This window comes from Xenopus laevis, chromosome 7L, assembly GCF_017654675.1.
Source record: "Xenopus laevis strain J_2021 chromosome 7L, Xenopus_laevis_v10.1, whole genome shotgun sequence".
Lineage (NCBI taxonomy): Eukaryota > Metazoa > Chordata > Amphibia > Anura > Pipidae > Xenopus > Xenopus laevis.
Genome location: NC_054383.1, coordinates 29266523 through 29287699, shown reverse-complemented (window position 1 = coordinate 29287699; position 21177 = coordinate 29266523). Strand labels below are relative to the sequence as shown.

The 21177-nt window shown below is 42.3% G+C and overlaps 1 protein-coding gene across 2 annotated transcripts in view; it reads right to left on the bottom strand.

Annotated features, from left to right (window-relative positions):
• LOC108695761 (zinc finger matrin-type protein 4-like) overlaps positions 1 to 21177 on the bottom strand; it is a 274884-nt gene that overhangs the window by 200589 nt on the left and 53118 nt on the right. For both annotated transcript variants that reach the window (XM_041568712.1, XM_041568713.1), the window contains exon 3: positions 4742 to 4834. In XM_041568712.1, the coding sequence (XP_041424646.1) occupies positions 4742 to 4834 (93 nt within the window). The remainder of the gene's footprint in view (positions 1 to 4741; positions 4835 to 21177) is intronic.

Genomic DNA, 21177 nt, shown 5'->3' with positions numbered 1-21177 from the left:
TGTTAGGCACCCAATTGCCACTGCTCTTCTGTGTCAGCCTGGGTGAATTCATGCACAGTGCAGAAATTTTCCAGCAATAGTCTATCAAGTTCAACCATTACATATGACCCCCAGTGAATCGTAACCTTGCGTATTATTCGTGTCCAAAAATTCACCTATGTCACTCTTAAAGGTATTAAAAGAATCAACAGTGCTAAGCAGAGTCCGTGGGGTCTCTGCTTAATGATTTTAATCAAGCCTAACAAATTGGCACCCTTCGGGGGGGTTTCATTCTCCTTTAAAGGAGAAGGAAAGGCTTCATGCACTTGGGGGTGCCAAATGTTAGGCACCCCCAAGTGATTGTATTGACTTACCTGAAACCCCGGGCCGGTGCTCCTATCAGCAGAAAACTGCACCGGCCCGGGGTTATTCCACAGAGCACCAGGGAGCACTCCTCTTCCAGATTCTTCTTTCTTCAATTTTCCTGGGGTAGACGTTATGTGCAGTTAAACGAAATAGCTGACTTTTTAGTTAAAGTTCAGCTTTTCGTTCTACTGCGCATGTGCAGACGCACAAAGAAAGAGTAAGCCGGAAGATGATCGCTCCGTGGTGCTCGCTGGTATAACCCCGGGCCGGAGCAGTTTTCTGCTGATAGGAGCACTGGCCCGGGGGTTTCAGGTAAGTCAATACAATCACTTGGGGTGCCTTACATTTGGCACCCCCAAGTGCATGAAGCCTTTCTTTCTCCTTTACGCTTGAATTCTCCTTGGAGCCCTAGTAACCAAATAGCTCTTAAAATTCGATGCTAGACTGTTGCTTTCTCTTTGTGTCCAGGAAGATGTTCTAAATTTCCATCTTGCCAAATGAAACATGGCAATAAATGGTGTTATTAGCAATTAGTAATAAAGCCTAATAACCTCCTTCTACAATTCCGCTTAATGTTTTTCTATTACTAACCTTATTGCAAATTATTTAAAAAGGCAAAATATGCACAGCCAATTTACATAAAGTACGTGTTGCTTTGTAGCACAAATGCAGGGCTCAGCAAATTAACATTTATCGCCCTTGCTCTGCCTATTTCAGCTTTTATTTTTCCTAATTATTTTGTCTGGGCCTCCTCACTCCTTGCATTGCCTGAAGTTATTTGCTTGTATTTTCAGATTACTCTTTTTTTTTCATTTTCTGGGTGTTTTTAGTGTTTCTCTAATAATGGAGTTGGCAATATTCTTGCAAATGTTTATTATTGTGTGTGTATTGTGTAAATGATAATTCCTTGCAGTAAGAGCAGATATCAGTGGGTCCTTCTGCTAACCCAATTATTTGCCTTGTATGTCTATACCACAGCCACCCCCCCCCCTTTTAAGAGAATAGAGGAAATGGAGGGAAGAATGGATGATAATATGTAAAGAGAAGTGATTTCAATAATAAAGAAAGTGAATGAAGAAATAAAAGGAAAAATAATTTGGAGAGTGGGCCTGCACTCAAAGGTTTTCTGGCGGGCCCCAGATATCCCAGTCCGACACTGAGTAAGAGTAACCTGATGACTGTGGCCATATATCAATATACTGTTTTAGATAGGGACAGGGATCAAGTGTATTAGCAATTACCGAGCCATATAAAATTGAAGCACTGGATCTGGAAAATTCGTTTTAGCTTGACATACAGAACAATATTCAAGTGGATGGAAGTGGGTGCCATTTCTTATGGAGTTTAAAGCTATAAAGCCACATCCATTTACTGAAGCTAGTAACATTATTTCCTAAATTCTCCTGTGGCCACTCCTGCAGTACACATTCATCCCACACTTACATGTATCCAGACAAAATACACATAACTCCTAACTCCTAACAAATACCTGCAAATTCACCAACACCAATCACAGCCCACACCCCTTCCATACAGACCAGTGGTTGTCACATATTTTCAAGTAAAACCCCCCTTTGAGTTCCACTAAGATGACAGCTTATTAAAAGTTGACTATGTCAGTCATAGTTCCATGACTATCCAGGGCAAGATATGAATGTCCACTAGGGCCAGAACAAGGAGTAGGTAGAAGAGGCACATGCCTAAGGCACAATAGGGATATAGGAGAGGATGGGAGTGCTAGGATGGTACACCTTCTGCATGGCTAAAACCTAGTTTTGGATTTTTTGCAACTCCAGTGAGCTTTGAGCAGGCTTGCAGGGAGGGGGAACTGTCGTATCTGTTACTGGTGGGTTATGATGAGTCACGTTCCAATGAGTATCCGCACTCCAATGCACTCTGGTATGGCTTCTCCAGCTGGGGTGCGTGGTTAAAATATATTTATTTGTATTCTGTGAAGAACCAGCACTCCCATATGTAAAAATATCAGTTTTTATTTCTGTTGCATTCCAACGTTTCGGTCCCTGTTGGGACCTTTCTCAAGGATAATTCAGAAACATTTGGCCAATCTTAAATAGCCTTACAAATTCAAATCCTCCAATCAGTGTTTGTTATCCAAACTTAGTTAATTACGTGACTTAACCCATTGTGACTTTATTTGCTTTCTTTATGACACTAAGGCAAAGAAAGTCACAATGGGTTAAGTTCATTTTTAGTGTAACCATATATCAAGAGCACCTATTGCAAGTTTCATTCAGCATGCAGATTTCTTTTTAATGTCCACTCCAATCAGTATAGTATGTCCAATTGCGAATATTTCACATTCTGCCTTTAGGTTCCTTCATTTTCTTTTCACTGCCGAGTAAAGGAAATCTTTTTAGAGGCCCACAGCACTTTCCTAGCGAATATAAAGTAGCTACTTGCAATTGAATTGCAAATATGTAGTGAAAGGGGTTGAGCAATCAAAGAAGTCTTTCTGCAAATCAAATCAATTACCATAGTTCTATTTTTTTTTCCATTATTCAATCGTTCCGTATCTGGCCACTTAATTGCAATAATGCTTAGTTCATTTCAAAACATGTTTCGTATTGCATTGTTTAAGTGAAAAAATGATCACTGGTGAATCAGGATGATAATTGAGTTGTAATAAACTCCTAAATGTTGTGCGTTATTAGTTTTGCTTGCAAATTGCAATTGCAGATCTCCTTTCCTAGGGGTGGAGCTACCACTGGTACTGCAAGCACAGGTGTACAGGGGATGTTATGTTGGGGATCCAGTTCATCTTTATCAACATGTTTTTGTAAAGAAGAATGAGCCTTATGGTTTCCAACTAGCTGCTGAATCTAATATCTTTGTAAGTTCAATAGTGGCCAAATATATACTCTGTGACTCCTAGGCTGGGTGCCCACTTACATCCTCTGCCATTCACACCCCATACCTTTCCTTTCTTGCACCTCAACCCCACCGAATAGATGTCAGCCAGAACACAGCCCAGAATTGACATGTACCATATATACTTGAGTATAAGCCGACCGAGTATAAGCCGAGGTACCTAGTTTTACCTACAAAAACTGGGAAACCTTAATGACTCGAGTATAAGCCTAGGGTGCATTCCAGTACACACTGTGTTGTGATGTCTGTACGTACTGAGGCAGCAGCTGTCATGTAAATGATATAAAAGCAGTATTAACTGCACAACAAACCTCACAAGTGCGTATCGGCACAGTATTAACTGCACAACGAACAAGTGCGTCAGCTGGACATCACGGCAGGGGCCCGGAACATGCGGGAGGCTGCTGATCCAGGTAATCTTTTCCTCCATGATGGCCAGGCCCTGTACCAGGCCCCTAAAAACAGCCGGTTTTACAGTTTAATCCGGCCCTGGCTGCGGGCCAATTACACATCTGCGGCCCGTAGTTTGAAAACTGAATGGAGAGGTCAAGTAGGAGGGGCTATCGGCGCACATTTCATGAACACGGTTTGGGTGATTCTGCTCATTGACTCGAGTATAAGCCGAGGTACACTTTTTCAGCACATTTTGGGTGCGAATTTTCCGCCGTTTCGCGAATTTTGCGCGAAATTCGCAAATTTTTCGGCGAAGCGAAATGGCGCATATTCGCCCATCACTAGTTAGCATCAGGCAGTATTTTCATTTAGAGAAAGATAAACAAAAGAGGATCTGAATGGAAAGGTAAGTAATTTCAGCAAAAATGGTATTTTAGAACTCTTTTGCTTCTTGGCTGGTGTGCACTACTGACCCTAACCACCAACATTATACTAACCCTCCAAAATTTGTTTCAAGTGGCAAAATAAAAGCAAATAGAATACGAAGACGATGCAAATCCCAAAGATAATGTCATAATATACTTTCTTGTTAAATGAATTTAATAATTGCCCCAAATGTTTGTTTATATCTAGTGATGGGCGAATTTATTCACCAGGCATAGATTTGCACATGCATAAAAATTGTTATTATTCGGACGCCCATTGACTTTAATGCATTTGGACAAAAGAGTCGCAGGTATAAAAATTGTCGCTCATTTCAAAATTGTCACAAATCAAAAAATTCTGACCACCGTTGACTTCAACGGTTTTCGAAACATTTTCGCGGTTTTGCAAATTTTTTTGGAGTATCGCAAATTTTTCAGTGAAACGGGACAGATTCGCCTATCACTATTCATATCCTCTAAACCCTAATTACTACAGCATTTTTTCCGCTAATACGAATCATATAACATATATAATTGCCTTCTCTAAATTTTAAAATCAATTTTACAACTTATACTTCATACCTAATCATGAATAAGGAGAGCTATTGTATGTGAGCAAGCTAACTGTTAGAATATGATAATTAAACGGTAAGGAAAGAGGAATCTGATTTAAATATTGAACCACTTACTGGGTCATCCGGTCGAAGTTTCTTTGAGGGAGGTCCTCCATCCTCTGGGTGTAACATATAGTAAAGACGAACTTTATTAGCATGTTTCTTGCTCTGGAAAGAAAGGGTGTATTGTGAGTGACATGAAGGGAGAAATTCTTTAGATCAGAGCTTTAATAAGTAAACATTCAGGACATCCTAGGATGCAAAGTGAGCATCTGTTCCGTGCTTCTCAAGGTTGTCTTGTCATCCCGACTGCATGGCTGATTGATTATGCAATTTTGTTCCGCAAACAACCTACTGATGACTTGCTACGTTGTTTTTTCTCGCACAGACACATTGAAGTTCCAGTTGTAAAACAACAATTATGAATAATAATAATTCAGAAAAGCTATAAACATCAAGCAAAAACCTTCAAAAATTAGCACATCTGAGAACGTTCTCTTGTTCAAAGTTGATAAGCGCTTGCTAAAGAGGCAGATTATTACAGCATTGTACCAGAAAGAAGCTGGAACAGATGGCCAGGAGGCCCGTCTTTACAACCCATAAGGTATATTCAAGTTTAAAAACTTATACTATAATTGATGTGTAAGTTTTGGTCAAGCTGTATCTGTAATATGTATGGAATAGAATATAAAAATTAAAGGTGGTTAGTCCAAGTGAGGTTAATTTAACAGGAAGAGTTGTGTAAGGGTAGATGAACTTGTTTTAAAGAGGTATGAATATGAATGATATGAGTCTGAATATACTTAGTGGGGCTCATTTATGATCACTGGGCAGATTTGCTCCTGGGCAGTAGCTCATAGCAACCATGGGTTAATTCCCAGGTGCAAATGTGCCCAGTGTTCATAAATGACCCAATGAGTTTTAGTAACAATAATAAGATAAGACAATATCCTGTACTAAGTAGGTATAGACATCAAAAGGCTGAGTGTAGATGAAAAATAAAGGCGGTCATAGGAAGCTAGGCTCGGTGTCCAACCAATTGGTTGGTCTACATGTAAGCGGCTCCTCTTCGATTCCCTTCCAGAAATTTTCTGTCAGGACCAATAAACCTCAATTCACCAGGATTGCAGGATTACCTGGCCAAACAGCCCCATCTCTGCCAGATGATCAGACAGTTTGGTCAAACCACCCAACATTAAAAGTCTTACGCTAATGACAAGACCGGAAGTGGTAAAAACGTTCCACTCCCACCGTCACCCTTTCTTATTTTAATCTATGGCAAATGTGACAGGTGGCCACCCTCTCAAATGGTTCCTTGAGCATTTCTGCATGGTAGACCTTGCATTTGATGACAGTTTTAAGCTTCTGATTTGGAATTTACATCTGGAATCTTTTTCGGCACTCCTACCCCACCTATACTGGGTACTGCCCTGTTCCTACCTTCAGTAGTTGCTTTCCCCTGTAAGAGATGTAGGTCAGGCCATAGCTTTACAGACACTCCAAATGATACAGGAATACAGTGTTCCTATAGATTTATATAAGAAGCAGTTACAAGCAGAGAGGGGCATTTGACCACTTGTTTGATGACAGCAGCAGTTGATGTAGAGCCGCCATTAGCCTTAGAGCATCATGTAATGTTGTAAGATGACTGAGCAAAGTTAATATAATACAGTAACCAATGAGAAGTTCAGTTTTGTTGTTCTAGTGTTTTTAAAAGCAAATGTCTGATTGAGTGCTCTTGAATACTGGCCTGTAATACTTGATTTTCATATAAAAGATAAGAAGGTGGGTGAGGAGGTCCCAAAATTGGTGATATTCTTTTTTCAATAAATAATTAACCTTAATCTCCACTGGGGCAGGGACTGATTTGAATCATGTACAGTATAATCTCCGTAAAGCACTGCGTTATCAGTGCTATATAAATGCAGGAAATAATGAACAATGAAAAAGTTTAAGACAGAATCCAAATATCTGCATATTGGAGTATTTCATTATATATATATATATATATATATATATATATATATATATATATATATATATATATATATATATCAATCAAAAGAGTAAACTCCAGATAAAGCTTTCTTCATACAAAAACGCACTGTACAAACACTGTAAAGGTGGCTGCAGGGAGCGAGATGCAAAAATTCATGTAAACGTAGTCGTTAGAAGGATGAGATACAAATCAAAGTAAGATTGTGTTGCAGAGAACACAATAGAGCATTTGTAATAAAAATATCTTATCAAAGGTGTTAAACACAGCAGAATTTCAAGATGAACAAGAGTAGATGGAGGGCTTTCCTAAGAGACAGACAGATAAGCCGGCTGCAAGGGATCAATCAGAACGTGTGATATAATGACTTGTCAGTTACATCTCACAGAACAGCCTTTCAGTGAGATTATGTCAAGAGATGGAAGAATACGAGGAGTTCATTATCCAATATTGAGCTAAAGACATCAAGCAATAAGACAAAGGTATGCAACCTGAAAGGCACGTCATTGGTTAATTAACATCAGTTTTTATAATATATGGGTTCCAGGGTCAGGTCAGGTCTCAAAGCAGGTGCTTATTTCTAAATATGTGTTGTTGGATGATGTAATCCTTTCGTTGTTTAGTTTGGTTCAACTTCAGAACCTAGTGACTTTCACAATATAAAGAGTCCATTCTTTATATTGCTTATTTCTAAATTCCTGGCTTGGAGGCAAGTTTTAGTTGTATAAAAAACAGGTTTACAACCAATCAGAGCCTCCCTCCTGGCTGCCATTCCACATATGAGCTACCAAATAGCCAATAACAGCTCTAATTTGGCATCCCCATGGACTTTTTTCATACTTGTGTTGCTCCTCAAGTTTTTTCACATTTGAATGTGGCTCATTGGTAAAAAAAAGGCTGGGGTCCCCTGCTCTAGAGATAATTCTGGATCTCAGTGATTTTAAGCCCTGGGCCCTAATATTTTATTTTTGGTGTTTGCCTGTGTCTTTGTCCTCAGTTATTTATGGAGTAGGTTGAATGGGAAATTGCTGCTTGGAATGATATTTAGGTATCCAATATAAACAAACAAAGTTAGTAGAGGGTTAGTGGAAATGCAGATAGCAAGCACAGCATAAAATGCATCTCCTTTATATTTTAGAGCAGTGATCCCCAACCAGTGACTCGTGAGCAACATTTTGTTCACCAACCCTTTGATGTCACTCTCAGTGGCCTCAAAGCAGGTGCTTACTTTTCAATTTGTGGCTTGGAGGCAAGTTTTGGTTGCATGAAAAGCAGGTAAATAGCCAACAGAGCCTCTCGTAGGCCTCCGGTCCATATGAGGGCTACCAAATAGACAACCACAGGCCTTATTTGGCATGCCCAGGGACTTTTTTCATGCTTGTGTCGCTCCCCAACTCTTTTGACATTTGAATGTTTTAGAGACGTGCAGTAGCAGCTGCGGTTACACTAAAATGGCTGCAGTCGTTGCACAAATGACACGATTTATTAAAGGTACTTACGCCCAAACTCAATCGCTTGAATTTGCACATTTTAGCACCAACACCCCCTGTCAGTCTGTTTGGATGAATCAGTAGTAAGTGTGCCAACTGATGCAGGGGAACCCTGGAGAGACTACTAACTTGATTGTGGCAGTAGCTCCAGGGTTTCCACTGCGCCAACCTCAAAAAGCAAAGAGAAATTGCACTTAAAGAATCAGGTGAATTAGTAAATGGTAATTATTTGGAAGGCAAACTGAAAATAGATGAGAAAATAAGGAATGCAAGCAGACTATATGAAGAAATTGGCTTATATTAATATGGACCAATTTCTGCACTGATCCTACTTTTTTAGGGTTTGTATATAATGCAGCAAAGAAAGAGTAAAAATGGAAATCAAGTCATCCCACACCAGACAACCTAAATAAAGCCCAGCTTCTGCTGCTGAACTCTATTTGTTTTATCTGTTGTACGTCATAGACGCAATGAAAAGAGCCTCTTCCCTATGCACAGATGAACACGTGTATGCAAGTGCCTGGTCTTCTAAAGTGACTCATCACTGACTCAAATCTAATTTCATTGTTTATGATGAGTCAGAGGTTTATTAGCAGAATGGAGCAAGAAGGTGCAGAAAAGCCAATTTCCTTCTGTCTCTCAGGTAGGATGCTGCAATTGCAAAGCAAGAGGTCCACTGTTATTTTGTGATCTAATTACCTGAATAACTGGTCACAATAGAAAAGCAAACAAATAATCACAGAAATAACCTTCAGAATCCTATTGTTTTGTTCCCACTATCTCTGGAGAGACTCAGCAGTAATACTGTAATATACATGAAGGAAAGGAGAAAGTGGCAAAGAAATATCTACTGTAGTTCTTTGGACTGTTCTCCTTTTTGTTCACCTAGATCAGGGGTCCCCAACTTTTTTTTTACCCTTGAGCCACATTCAAATGTAAAAAGAGTTGGGGAGCAACACAAGCATGAAACAATCCTTTGGGGTGCCAAATAAGGGCTGTGATTGGCTATTTGGTAGCCCCTATGTGAACTGGCAGCCTACAGGAGGCTCTGCTTGGCACTATACTTGGTTTTTGCAGTCGGGAATTCAAAAATAAGCACCTGCCTTGAGGCCACTGAGAGCTACATCCAAGGGGTTGAAGAGCAACATGTTGCTCACGAGCTACTGGTTGGGGATCACTGACCTAGATAAGACATCTTAGAATTGTAGAAAAAAACTAGAGAGGTACATTTCCTGAAGAAAATGTGAGTGGTGCTTGCCGTGGCAAAACTCAGGCCCCCCATATATGTTGGGTGTCTTGCCCAGTCGCCCCTGGTGCCTAGAGAGTACACAAAGTCGGTAGAATCCGGATTAAACCGGTGAAATTTAAAGCCAACCAAATTTTACCATTGAAATCAATCCAAACAAACTGGCTATTTTTGGCTCCGCCCACTTTTAAAAATTTGCAACCCAGTCACCAAATGGACCAAGTTTGAGCACTCTTACATTAACAGTGTAAGAATGACAGGAATTTAAATATTCCCATTGAATAGCATTAGGTAAAATTTGATTGGCTGTCTTAAGCTCCGCCCATTTTTCTGAATTTTAACCCCAGTTACCTAGTCACGGTCAGTGCCAAGTTTGGGGCCTCCGGTTTTAAAACTGTGAGAACGGCGGTAATCAAAAATTTTACATTGAAGTCAATAGGTGAAAACGGATTGGCTGTTTATGGCTCCACCCACTTTTCCTAAATTTTGACCGCAGTCACCCAGTGAGTAATTGAGCCAAGTTTGGTACACCTAGCATTTAAACCGTGATAATAGCAGCAGTTTATCATTTTTCATTAAGGTCAAAGGCTGAAATCTGATTGGCTGTTGTTGCCCCGCCCCTTTTTTCCTAATTGTGAACCACAGTCACTCAGTGACTAACATACCAAAGTTTGGGAATGCTGTCATTTAATGTGTAAAAATGGCAGCATTTCTATTTTTTTCTATTCAAAATCAATGAATGAAATTTGATTGGTTGTTGGTGGCTCCGCCCACTTTTTCTAAACTTGAAGTGGAAACCCCCAGCGACCACATTTGTGATATTCAAGGTCCCTGACATCAATACTGAGAGAATGGCAGCCTTCTTAATTTTTCCCATTAAAACCAATCAAAGAAATCTGATTGGTTGGTTTTGGCTCCACCCACTTTTTTTAATTTTAATCCCAGTCCCCCAGTGACCAACTGTGCCAACTTTGAGGAGGCTGCCATTAACCGTCTAAGAGCGGCAGCAGTTTAAAATTTTCCTATTTAATTGAATGGCTGAAATTTGATTGGCTGTTATAGACTCCGCCCACTTTTTGTAAATTTTGGCCGCAGTCACCCAGTGACCCACGGTGCCAAGTTTGGGAGCTCTGGCTTTATTACTGTGAGAATTACAGCTGTTTACATTTTCTCATTGAAGTCAATAGGGAAAATCTGATTGGTTGTTTGCGGCTCCGCTCACTTTTTTGGGTCCCCAAAATAGGACAGAAAAGTCACAACACCCCATTCCCGAATAAGCTGAACGGTTTGACACCTCATTCATGGGTCTGCGACAAACTAATTATTCGATAAATTCCCCATTATAAGTCAATGGGGCAAATTTGGGGACCTCTCCTGCCCCGGGGGTAAAACTTATACCCTCGTGTGGGGTATCATCTGACACAGGTCGCAAACCTCTTCAAATGTGGTAAATTTAACGTTTCTACAAGATTCCCTCTCTGCGCTAGAATCCGTCAAAAGTTGGCCTCAATGTTAATCTATGGGACTTTTCGGGGTGGTTAATTGCCCCCGCAAGGGGCAATTAACCACCCACCCCTTAGAAAAGTCATACCACCCCATTCCCGATTAAGCCGCACGATTTGACACCTCATTCATGGGTCTAGGACAAACGGTGCGGGACTAGTTACGCGCCAAACTTTCATACGGAAGAAGAATAAAAACTAGAGAGGTACATTTCCTGAAGAAAATGTGAGTGGTGCTTGCCGTGGCAAAACTCAGGCCCAAATCTGATTGGCTGTTGTTGCCCCGCCCCTTTTTTTCCTAATTGTGAACCACGGTCACTCAGTGACTAACATACCAAAGTTTGGGAATGCTGTCATTTAATGTGTAAAAATGGCAGCATTTCTATTTTTTTCTATTGAAAATCAATGAATGAAATTTGATTGGTTGTTGGTGGCTCCGCCCACTTTTTCTAAACTTGAAGTGGAAACCCCCAGTAGGGATGTCGCGGACTGTTCGCCGGCGAACTTGTTCGCGCGAACATCGGCTGTTCGCGTCCGCCGCAAGTTCGCGAACGTCGCGCGACGTTCGCCATTTTGGGTTCGCCTTACCTGGCGCTTTTTTTTGACCTCTCACCCCAGACCAGCAGATACATGGCAGCCAATCAGGAAGCTCTCCCTCCTGGACCACCCCCACACCCCCTGGACCACTCCCCTTCCATATATAAACTGAAGCCCTGCAGCGTTTTTTCATTCTGCCTGTGTGTGCTTGGAAGAGCTAGTGTAGGGAGAGAGCTGCTAGTGATTTCACTGATTTGAGGGACAGTTGATAGTAAGTTTGCTGGCTAGTAATCTACTTGATACTGCTCTGTATTGGAGGGACAGAAGTCTGCAGGGATTTGAGGGACATTTTAGGGTAGCTTTGCTGGCTAGTAATCTACCTTCTACTGCAGTGCTCTGTATGTAGCTGCCTGCTGTGGGCACTGATCTCTTCTGATCTCATCTGCTGACTGCTGTAATAACCCAATAGTCCTTGTAAGGACTGCTTTTATTATATTTTTTGTTGTTTTACTTTGCTACTTTAACAGCCAAGTGCTATTAGTCTAGCAGTGTTGGGGAGTGGGACTGGTGTGCTACTGTGCTGCTCCTAGTAGTTCAGCAGCACCAACCCGAGAATATTTTTTTTTTTAATATACATATAATTTTTTTTTTTATTTTACTTATCTTACTGTTCTTTAAGGTGTCCAGTGCTGTTTGCTGTTCTTCATAGTAGTGCACCAATAGTAGTGCACTTGCAGGCATTATTTGCCCAGTGGCCATCTAGCTGTGTGAGCTTGTTCACATTCTGTCTAAATATCAATAATAATACCGTCTCCAGAAACACCACCTGAGTGACGTTTTTCAAGCAGCAATAATATATTCCGTATCCACCACTGCTGTAGTGTATACGTTGACCTTGTAGGCATTATTTGCCCAGTGTGTTCTTCATTTTCAAACCACTGCCACTTAGCTGTGTGAGCTTGTTCACATTCTGTCTAAATATCAATAATAATACCGTCTCCAGAAACACCACCTGAGTGACGTTTTTCAAGCAGCAATAATATATTCCGTATCCACCACTGCTGTAGTGTATACGTTGACCTTGTAGGCATTATTTGCCCAGTGTGTTCTTCATTTTCAAACCACTGCCACTTAGCTGTGTGAGCTTGTTCACATTCTGTCTAAATATCAATAATAATACCGTCTCCAGAAACACCACCTGAGTGACGTTTTTCAAGCAGCAATAATATATTCCGTATCCACCACTGCTGTAGTGTATACGTTGACCTTGTAGGCATTATTTGCCCAGTGTGTTCTTCATTTTCAAACCACTGCCACTTAGCTGTGTGAGCTTGTTCACATTCTGTCTAAATATCAATAATAATACCGTCTCCAGAAACACCACCTGAGTGACGTTTTTCAAGCAGCAATAATATATTCCGTATCCACTGCTGTAGTAGTGTATACGTTGACCTTGTAGGCCTTGTTTGCCCAGTGTGTTCTTCATCTTCATTTTCAAACAACTCCCATCTAGCTCTGTGAGCTTGTTCACATTCTGTCTAAATATCAATAATAATACCGTCTCCAGAAACACCACCCGAGTGACGTTTTTCAGGCAGCAATAATATATTCCGTATCCACTGCTGTAGTAGTGTATACGTTGACCTTGTAGGCCTTGTTTGCCCAGTGTGTTCTTGTTCTTCTTCATTTTCAAACAACTCCCATCTAGCTCTGTGAGCTTGTTCACATTCGGTCTAAATATCAATAATAATACCGTCTCCAGAAACACCACCTGAGTTGTTGTTGTTTTTGTTTTAAAAATAATGCCAGGCAAAGGCAGGCTGCCACGCAGAGGCACTAGGGGCCGTGCTGCTATGCTATCCTGTGGCCCTAGGAAATTGCCCAGTTTTAAAAAGGCAATGACCCTGAACTCCCAAAATGCTGAAGAGGTAGTTGACTGGCTTACACAGCACACCCCATCCTCTACCGTTTCTAACTTTACCACAACATCCTCATCCTCCACTGCTATGGGCACCCCACGTAACACTTCCTCCACCACCGGCGCCCCTTCTTCACTGGAGTCAGAGGAGTTATTTTCACATGAGTTTCTTGAACTGAGTGATGCGCAACCATTATTGGCAGAAGAAGATGAAGGAGATGAGGACGTTACACCAGATTTAATTCTGGCAGAGAACACAACAGAGATGGACATAATGAGTGATGACGAGGAGGTCCCCGCTGCTGCTTCCTTCTGTGAGCTGTTAGAAGAAATTAATGCATCTGAGGAGAATGATGATGAGGAGATTGATGTTTTGTGGGTGCCCAGTAGAAGAGAGCAAGAGGAGGATAGTTCAGATGGAGAGACGGAGAGTCAGAGAGGCAGGAGGAGAATAAGACTTAGAAGAAGCAGGGAGGACAGCTCGCAGGGAACAGTAGGGCAACAACATGTATCGGCACCTGTGGTCAGCTGGCCAACGCACCCGCCATTGCCGCCAACGCCGCCGACTTCTACTTTTACCCCCAGATTGCCAGCCTCAAAAAGGTCAGCAGTGTGGGATTTTTTTAATGTGTGTGCCTCTGACAAAAGCGTTGTAATTTGCAATGAGTGCAGTCAGAAACTGAGTCTTGGGAAGCCCAACAGCCACATAGGTACAACTTCTATGCGAAGGCACATGAACGGCAAGCACAAAGCACTTTGGGAGCAACACCTCAAAGGCAACAGGCAAACTAAAAGCCACCCTCCTTCTGGTCCAGCATCTTACTGCTCTACCTCTGCTGTCCTTGACCCGTCTGAACCACCCTCCACTCCGCCTTCCACCTTGACCACCAGTTCCCATTCCCAGTCATCTGCCCCCAGCCAAGTTTCTGTGAGGGCCATGTTTGAGCGTAAGAAGCCAATGTCTGCGAGTCACCCCCTTGCCCGACGTCTGACAGCTGGCTTGTCTGCACTCTTAGCCCGCCAGCTTTTACCATACCAGCTGGTGGACTCTGAGGCCTTCCGCAAATTTGTAGCAATTGGGACACCGCAGTGGAAGGTACCCAGCCGCAATTTTTTTTCAAAAAAGGGAATACCACACCTGTACCACCATGTGCAGAGCCAAGTCACCGCATCTCTGTCACTTAGTGTTGGGCCAAAGGTCCATATGACTACTGACGCATGGTCCTCCAAGCATGGTCAGGGCAGGTATGTCACCTACACTGCCCACTGGGTGAACTTGGTCATGGCTGGGAAGCAGGAAATGTGTGGCTCAACAACGACAGTGGAGTTGGTGTCACCGCCACGGATTGCACGCGGTTCTGCCACCACCTCTACTCCTCCTTCGCTCTCTACCTCGTCTTCTTCCTCTTCTTCGTCCTCTGCTGCTGGGTCCTCCTCCTCCTCCACACCTGTGCACCCCCAGCTCCCCCTAGGCTATTCGACGTGCCAGGTACGCCGTTGTCATGCTGTCTTGGGGATGACGTGCCTGGAAAGCAAAAACCATACCGGATCTGTACTCCTGTCATCTCTGCAGTCACAGGCCGATCGGTGGCTGACCCCACACCAACTGAAGATCGGAAAAGTGGTGTGTGACAATGGAAGCAATCTGTTGGCAGCACTGAGACTGGGCAATTTAACACATGTGCCCTGCATGGCACATGTTCTGAATTTAATAGTACAACGTTTTGTCTCAAAGTACCCAGGATTCCAGGACGTTCTCAGGCAGTCCAGGAAGGTGTCGGCCCATTTCAGACGTTCCTATACAGCCATGGCACGCCTTGCTGACATTCAGCAGCGGTACAACATGCCAGTCAGGCGTTTGATTTGCGACAGCCAGACTCGCTGGAATTCAACGCTCCTCATGTTGGAACGTCTGCTGCAACAACAAAGAGCCGTCAACGAATACCTGTTTGAACTGGGTGGTAGGACTGGATCTGCAGAGCTGGGGATGGTCAGTCGCACCGAAGGCACCATCAGCGACCTAATACCCTTTGCTTTCTTCCTGGAGCGTGCCGTGCGACGAGTGACAGATGAGGCTGTAGACCAGCGTGACGAGGAGCAGGAAGCGCACGATTTCTGGTCGGAATCACCAGAACGAACCCAGGCACCTGCTGCAACGCAGGGAGAGGTGTCAGAAGTGGAGTCAGAGGAGGAAGGTGGCTTTGTGGAGGAGGAGGACCAACAGGAGCAGGCTTCCCAGGGGGCTGGTGGTGACCTCTTGGGGACCCCTGGTCTTGTACGTGGCTGGGGGGAGGAGACCGTGGATGATGCAGTCCTTGATAACGAGGAAGCGGAGATGGATACCTCTGCATCCAACCTTGTGAGAATGGGGTCTTTCATGCTGTCATGCCTGTTGAAGGACCCCCGTATCAAGAGGCTTAAGGAGAAGGACCTGTACTGGGTCGCGACTCTACTAGACCCTCGGTACAAGCATAAAGTGGCAGAAATGTTACCAACATACCACAAGTCTGAAAGGATGCTGCATTTACAAACCAGCCTGCAAAACATGTTGTACAATGCTTTTAAGGGTGATGTCACTTCAGGAACTCATCAACATTCCAGGGGCAGAGGTGCCAGTAATCCTGCCACGAGCGCACCTGCAAGGACAAAGCACTTTGGCCACTCTGTAACGTCAGACATGCAAATGTTTTTCAGCCCAAGGCAGCGGCAGAACCCTTCGGGATCCACCCTCAAAGAACGCCTCGACCGGCAGGTAGCGGACTACCTGGCATTAACTGCAGATATCGACACTCTGAGGAGCGATGAACCCCTGGACTACTGGGTGCGCAGGCTTGATCTGTGGCCAGAGCTGTCACAATTTGCCATGAACCTCTTGTCTTGCCCCGCCTCAAGTGTCCTCTCAGAAAGGACCTTCAGTGCAGCAGGAGGGATTGTAACTGAGAAGAGAACTCGCCTAGGTCACAAAAGTGTGGATTACCTGACCTTTATTAAAATGAATGAGGGGTGGATCTCGGAGGGTTACTGCACGCCGGAAGACTTGTTCTGAGTTTCTGATTCTGACTCCCCATGCAGCTGTCCTTCTCTGCACGCCTCATGACTCCACATACAGCTGTCCTTTAGCGTCCTCCTCCCTCCACCACCGTTACAAACTAGGGTGCAAACCCTACTGGTTTAATTTGAATCCAGGTAAATCCTGAGTTTTTCTGGCCTCTGTGCTTCAGTGGCTGCGACCAAAAAAAACAGAATATTTTCAGCATTTATATGGCATATTTTTTCTGGCCTCTGTGCTTCAGTGGCTGCGACTAAAAAAAACAGAATATTTTCAGCATTTATATGGCATATTTTTCCTGGCCTCTGTGCTTCAGTGGCTGCGACCAAAAAAATTGAATATTTTCAGCATTTATATGGCATATTTTTTCTGGCCTCTGTGCTTCAGTGGCTGCGACAAAAATAAATGAATATTTTCAGCATTTATATGGCATATTTTTTCTGGCCTCTGTGCTTCAGTGGCTGTGACAAAAAAATGAATATTTTCAGCATTTATATGGCATATTTTTTCTGGCCTCTGTGCTTCAGTGGCTGCGACTAAAAAAAACAGAATATTTTCAGCATTTATATGGCATATTTTTTCTGGCCTCTGTGCTGCAGTGGCTGCGACCAAAAAAAACAGAATATTTTAAGCATTTATATGGCATATTTTTTCTGGCCTCTGTGCTTCAGTGGCTGCGACTAAAAAAACCAGAATATTTTCAGCATTTATATGGCATATTTTTCCTGGCCTCTGTGCTTCAGTGGCTGCGACCAAAAAATTGAATATTTTCAGCATTTATATGGCATATTTTTTTCTGGCCTCTGTGCTTCAGTGTCTGCGACAAAAAAAATTTATATTGTTAGCATTTATATGGCATATTTTTCCTGGCCTCTGTGCTGCAGTGGCTGCGACAAAAAAAAAATTAATATTGTTTGCATTTATATGGCATATTTTTTCTGGCCTCTGTGCTGCAGTGGCTGCGACAAAAAAAAATTAATATTGTTTGCATTTATATGGCATATTTTTTCTGGCCTCTGTGCTGCAGTGGCTGCCACAAAAAAATTTTTATATTTTCAGCATTTATATGGCATATTGTTTCTGGACTTCTGGTTCAGTGGCTGCGACAAAAAAAAACATAATTTTTCAGGAAAGTACACATGCCTAATTTTTCAGGGTTCTGCAACAGTGGCAAAATCGCATCTTTTATGGTCACCGCAGGTGATCAATAAAGTAGACCAAAACTGGGCCCACACTGCAGAATCAGTGTTTTTTGGTTCGCTTCACTGTACATTGAATTACCTCTGCCTGACCGTGCACGTGCGCACAAGCACGGTGACTGCTAAACACACCACTACAGAAATATTGCCACCAACAGGACGAACATCCTGGAGGTGACAAGCAACTAGTAATTAAAAACTATTATTTGCTCACTTGACGGTATCATTCATTAAAGCTCTTTGTGTCTTTTTGCGTTGCAGTAAGCACCGCGTTTCGTCTTTTCGTGTGAACAGGCTGTAACTTTTACACGACTTGATTGGCATGTAGACGCCGGACGTTTTAAAGCATTTTATTACACAGGTTTAGAAATGTAGTGTGATTTCTGCCCTTTACAGCACAAAACGCAGCGTTGTGTCAACAATGGATTTTTTAGAAACATTTTTGCCCTTGATCCCCCTCTGGCATGGCACTGTCCAGGTCGTTGCACCCTTTAAACAACTTTAAAATCATTTTTCTGGCCAGAAATGTCTTTTCTAGCTTTTAAAATTCGCCTTCCCATTGAAGTCTATGGGGTTCGCGACGTTCGCGAACCGTTCGCATTTTTGACGCAAGTTCGCGAATATGTTCGTGAACTTTTTTTCCGACGTTCGCTACATCCCTAACCCCCAGCGACCACATTTGTGATATTCAAGGTCCCTGACATCAATACTGAGAGAATGGCAGCCTTCTTAATTTTTCCCATTAAAACCAATCAAAGAAATCTGATTGGTTGGTTTTGGCTCCACCCACTTTTTTTAATTTTAATCCCAGTCCCCCAGTGACCAACTGTGCCAACTTTGAGGAGGCTGCCATTAACCGTCTAAGAGCGGCAGCAGTTTAAAATTTTCCTATTTAATTGAATGGCTGAAATTTGATTGGCTGTTATAGACTCCGCCCACTTTTTGTAAATTTTGGCCGCAGTCACCCAGTGACCCACGGTGCCAAGTTTGGGAGCTCTGGCTTTATTACTGTGAGAATTACAGCTGTTTACATTTTCTCATTGAAGTCAATAGGGAAAATCTGATTGGTTGTTTGCGGCTCCGCTCACTTTTTTGGGTCCCCAAAATAGGACAGAAAAGTCACAACACCCCATTCCCGAATAAGCTGAACGGTTTGACACCTCATTCATGGGTCTGCGACAAACTAATTATTCGATAAATTCCCCATTATAAGTCAATGGGGCAAATTTGGGGACCTCTCCTGCCCCGGGGGTAAAACTTATACCCTCGTGTGGGGTATCATCTGACACAGGTCGCAAACCTCTTCAAATGTGGTAAATTTAACGTTTCTACAAGATTCCCTCTCTGCGCTAGAATCCGTCAAAAGTTGGCCTCAATGTTAATCTATGGGACTTTTCGGGGTGGTTAATTGCCCCCGCAAGGGGCAATTAACCACCCACCCCTTAGAAAAGTCATACCACCCCATTCCCGATTAAGCCGCACGATTTGACACCTCATTCATGGGTCTAGGACAAACGGTGCGGGACTAGTTACGCGCCAAACTTTCATACGGAAGAAGAATAAAAATAAGTTTGCAAGATAACAGTAGTGATGCTTTGCTTCGCAAGCACCACTAAAAATATAGAATACACACATATAAATAGAACACACAAAAATACAGTTTCATACATCCCAGAACATATGACTGCATAAATATAGAGCCACTTTCATATTGTGTTTGTGCGCAGGCCTGGATTGGGAGTCAAAATAGGCCCTGCCATTCCAAGTATGCCGAGGCCCAAACAGCCCCCTACCAGCCCAAACAGCCCCCAACCAGCCCACTCTATGGTAACTTTCTATGGAACCATACAGCAGCCCTTCTGGCATTTGCCAGAACCCACAGATTGCCAGTCCGGGCCTGTTTGTGCGTACGTTCAGAAGCCATCCTTAAAATCCAGTGGCTCAGCAGAACATTCCCATCCACATGCACAAAATGGTACTGTTTGTTACTTTGTATTGGTTGCAATGGGATATTAGGAAGGTTATATATCAAAGTCCGATTTTATCTCAACATTTTCTGCTACAAACTCCATTCAAATCTGCTCTGGTTTTTTATGCTTATTTATTATTACATTTTACTGAAAATTTGCTTTGCGGGAAAAAAAAACAGATTTTCTCGTTTTTTCGCATTTTTCACCTGAAATCTCAGATTTCTTATGCTTTTTGCCTGAGAACTCCAAAAACTTTGAGGTATTGCATGAAACCCAGTGCACATCAAAAAAACTTTGGCACTTCTCCCATTGACTTATATGCAACCTCGACAGGTCTGACATGCCTGATTCTCTGATTCAGACTTTTTCCATCCTTGGGGTATAATAAATTCCAAAAAATTCATGATTTTTTAAAAGTCTGATTTTATACTAAAAAAATCACAAAATGTTCAGGATTTTTGCATTCGGAGTAATAGTAGGAAAAAAAAAACCTAAGTCCACTGGAAAATCATGTAATAAACCCAATAGGCTGGTTTTGCCTCCATTAAGGATTCAGTATATCTTTCTTTGCATCAAGTACAGGGTACTGTTTTGTTATTACAGAGAAAAATTAAATCATTTTTAATAATCTAAATTATTTGGATAAAATGGAGTCTATGAGAGATGGCCTTTCCATAATTTCTGGATAACGGATTTCTGCATAACGGATCCCATACCTATAAGATATATTCTCAACCAAAAAGCATACTTAAGGCAAATACTTGTGCTTACAGAGACTGTCAGGCTATACACTGATGAATAAATGGGATACTAAGGGGCCAATTCATTAACTTCAAGTGAAGGAATAAAAGAAAAAAAACTTCGAATTTCGAAGTGTTTTTTTGGCTACTTCAACCAGCGAATGGGCTACTTCGACCTTCGACTATGACTTTGACTTCGAATCGAAGGATTCAAACTAAAAATTGTTCGACTATTTGACCATTCGATAGTCGAAGTACTGTCTCTTTAAGAAAAAACTTCGATCCCCTAGTTCACCACCTAAAAGCTACCGAACCCAATGTTAGCCTATGGGGAAGGTCCCCATAGGCTTGCCTAACTTTTTTTGGTTGAAGGATAATCCTTCGATCGTTGGATTAAAATCCTTCGAATCGTTCGAAGTATTTGCGCAAAATCCTTCGACTTCGATATTCGAAGTCAAAGGATTTTCATTCCCCAGTTGAATATCGTGGGTTGATTAACCCTCGATATTCGACCCTTGATGAATTTGCCCCTAGATGTTTTAGTAGTCTATTTAACAAACACATACACAATGTATATATATATATATCCTTCAACTAAAAAGATACTTTAGGCTTATACTGCTACTTACAGTGACTGTCAGGGTATACTCTGATAACACAAATTGTATACAGGTCAGGATGACAGTGATAAATTTGAATCTAGCAGCTACTGGCGATTTCATTACTTTTGTGGTTCACAAAAAAACCTCAAAGAGCAAATAACACAACTAAGCCTAAGTGCCAGGGCTTGTGGTTTTCCCATCACATCAACGTAACTGAGAAATTGCTTGTCAAATCCTGCAACATTCTCCAGACACAGCAGCA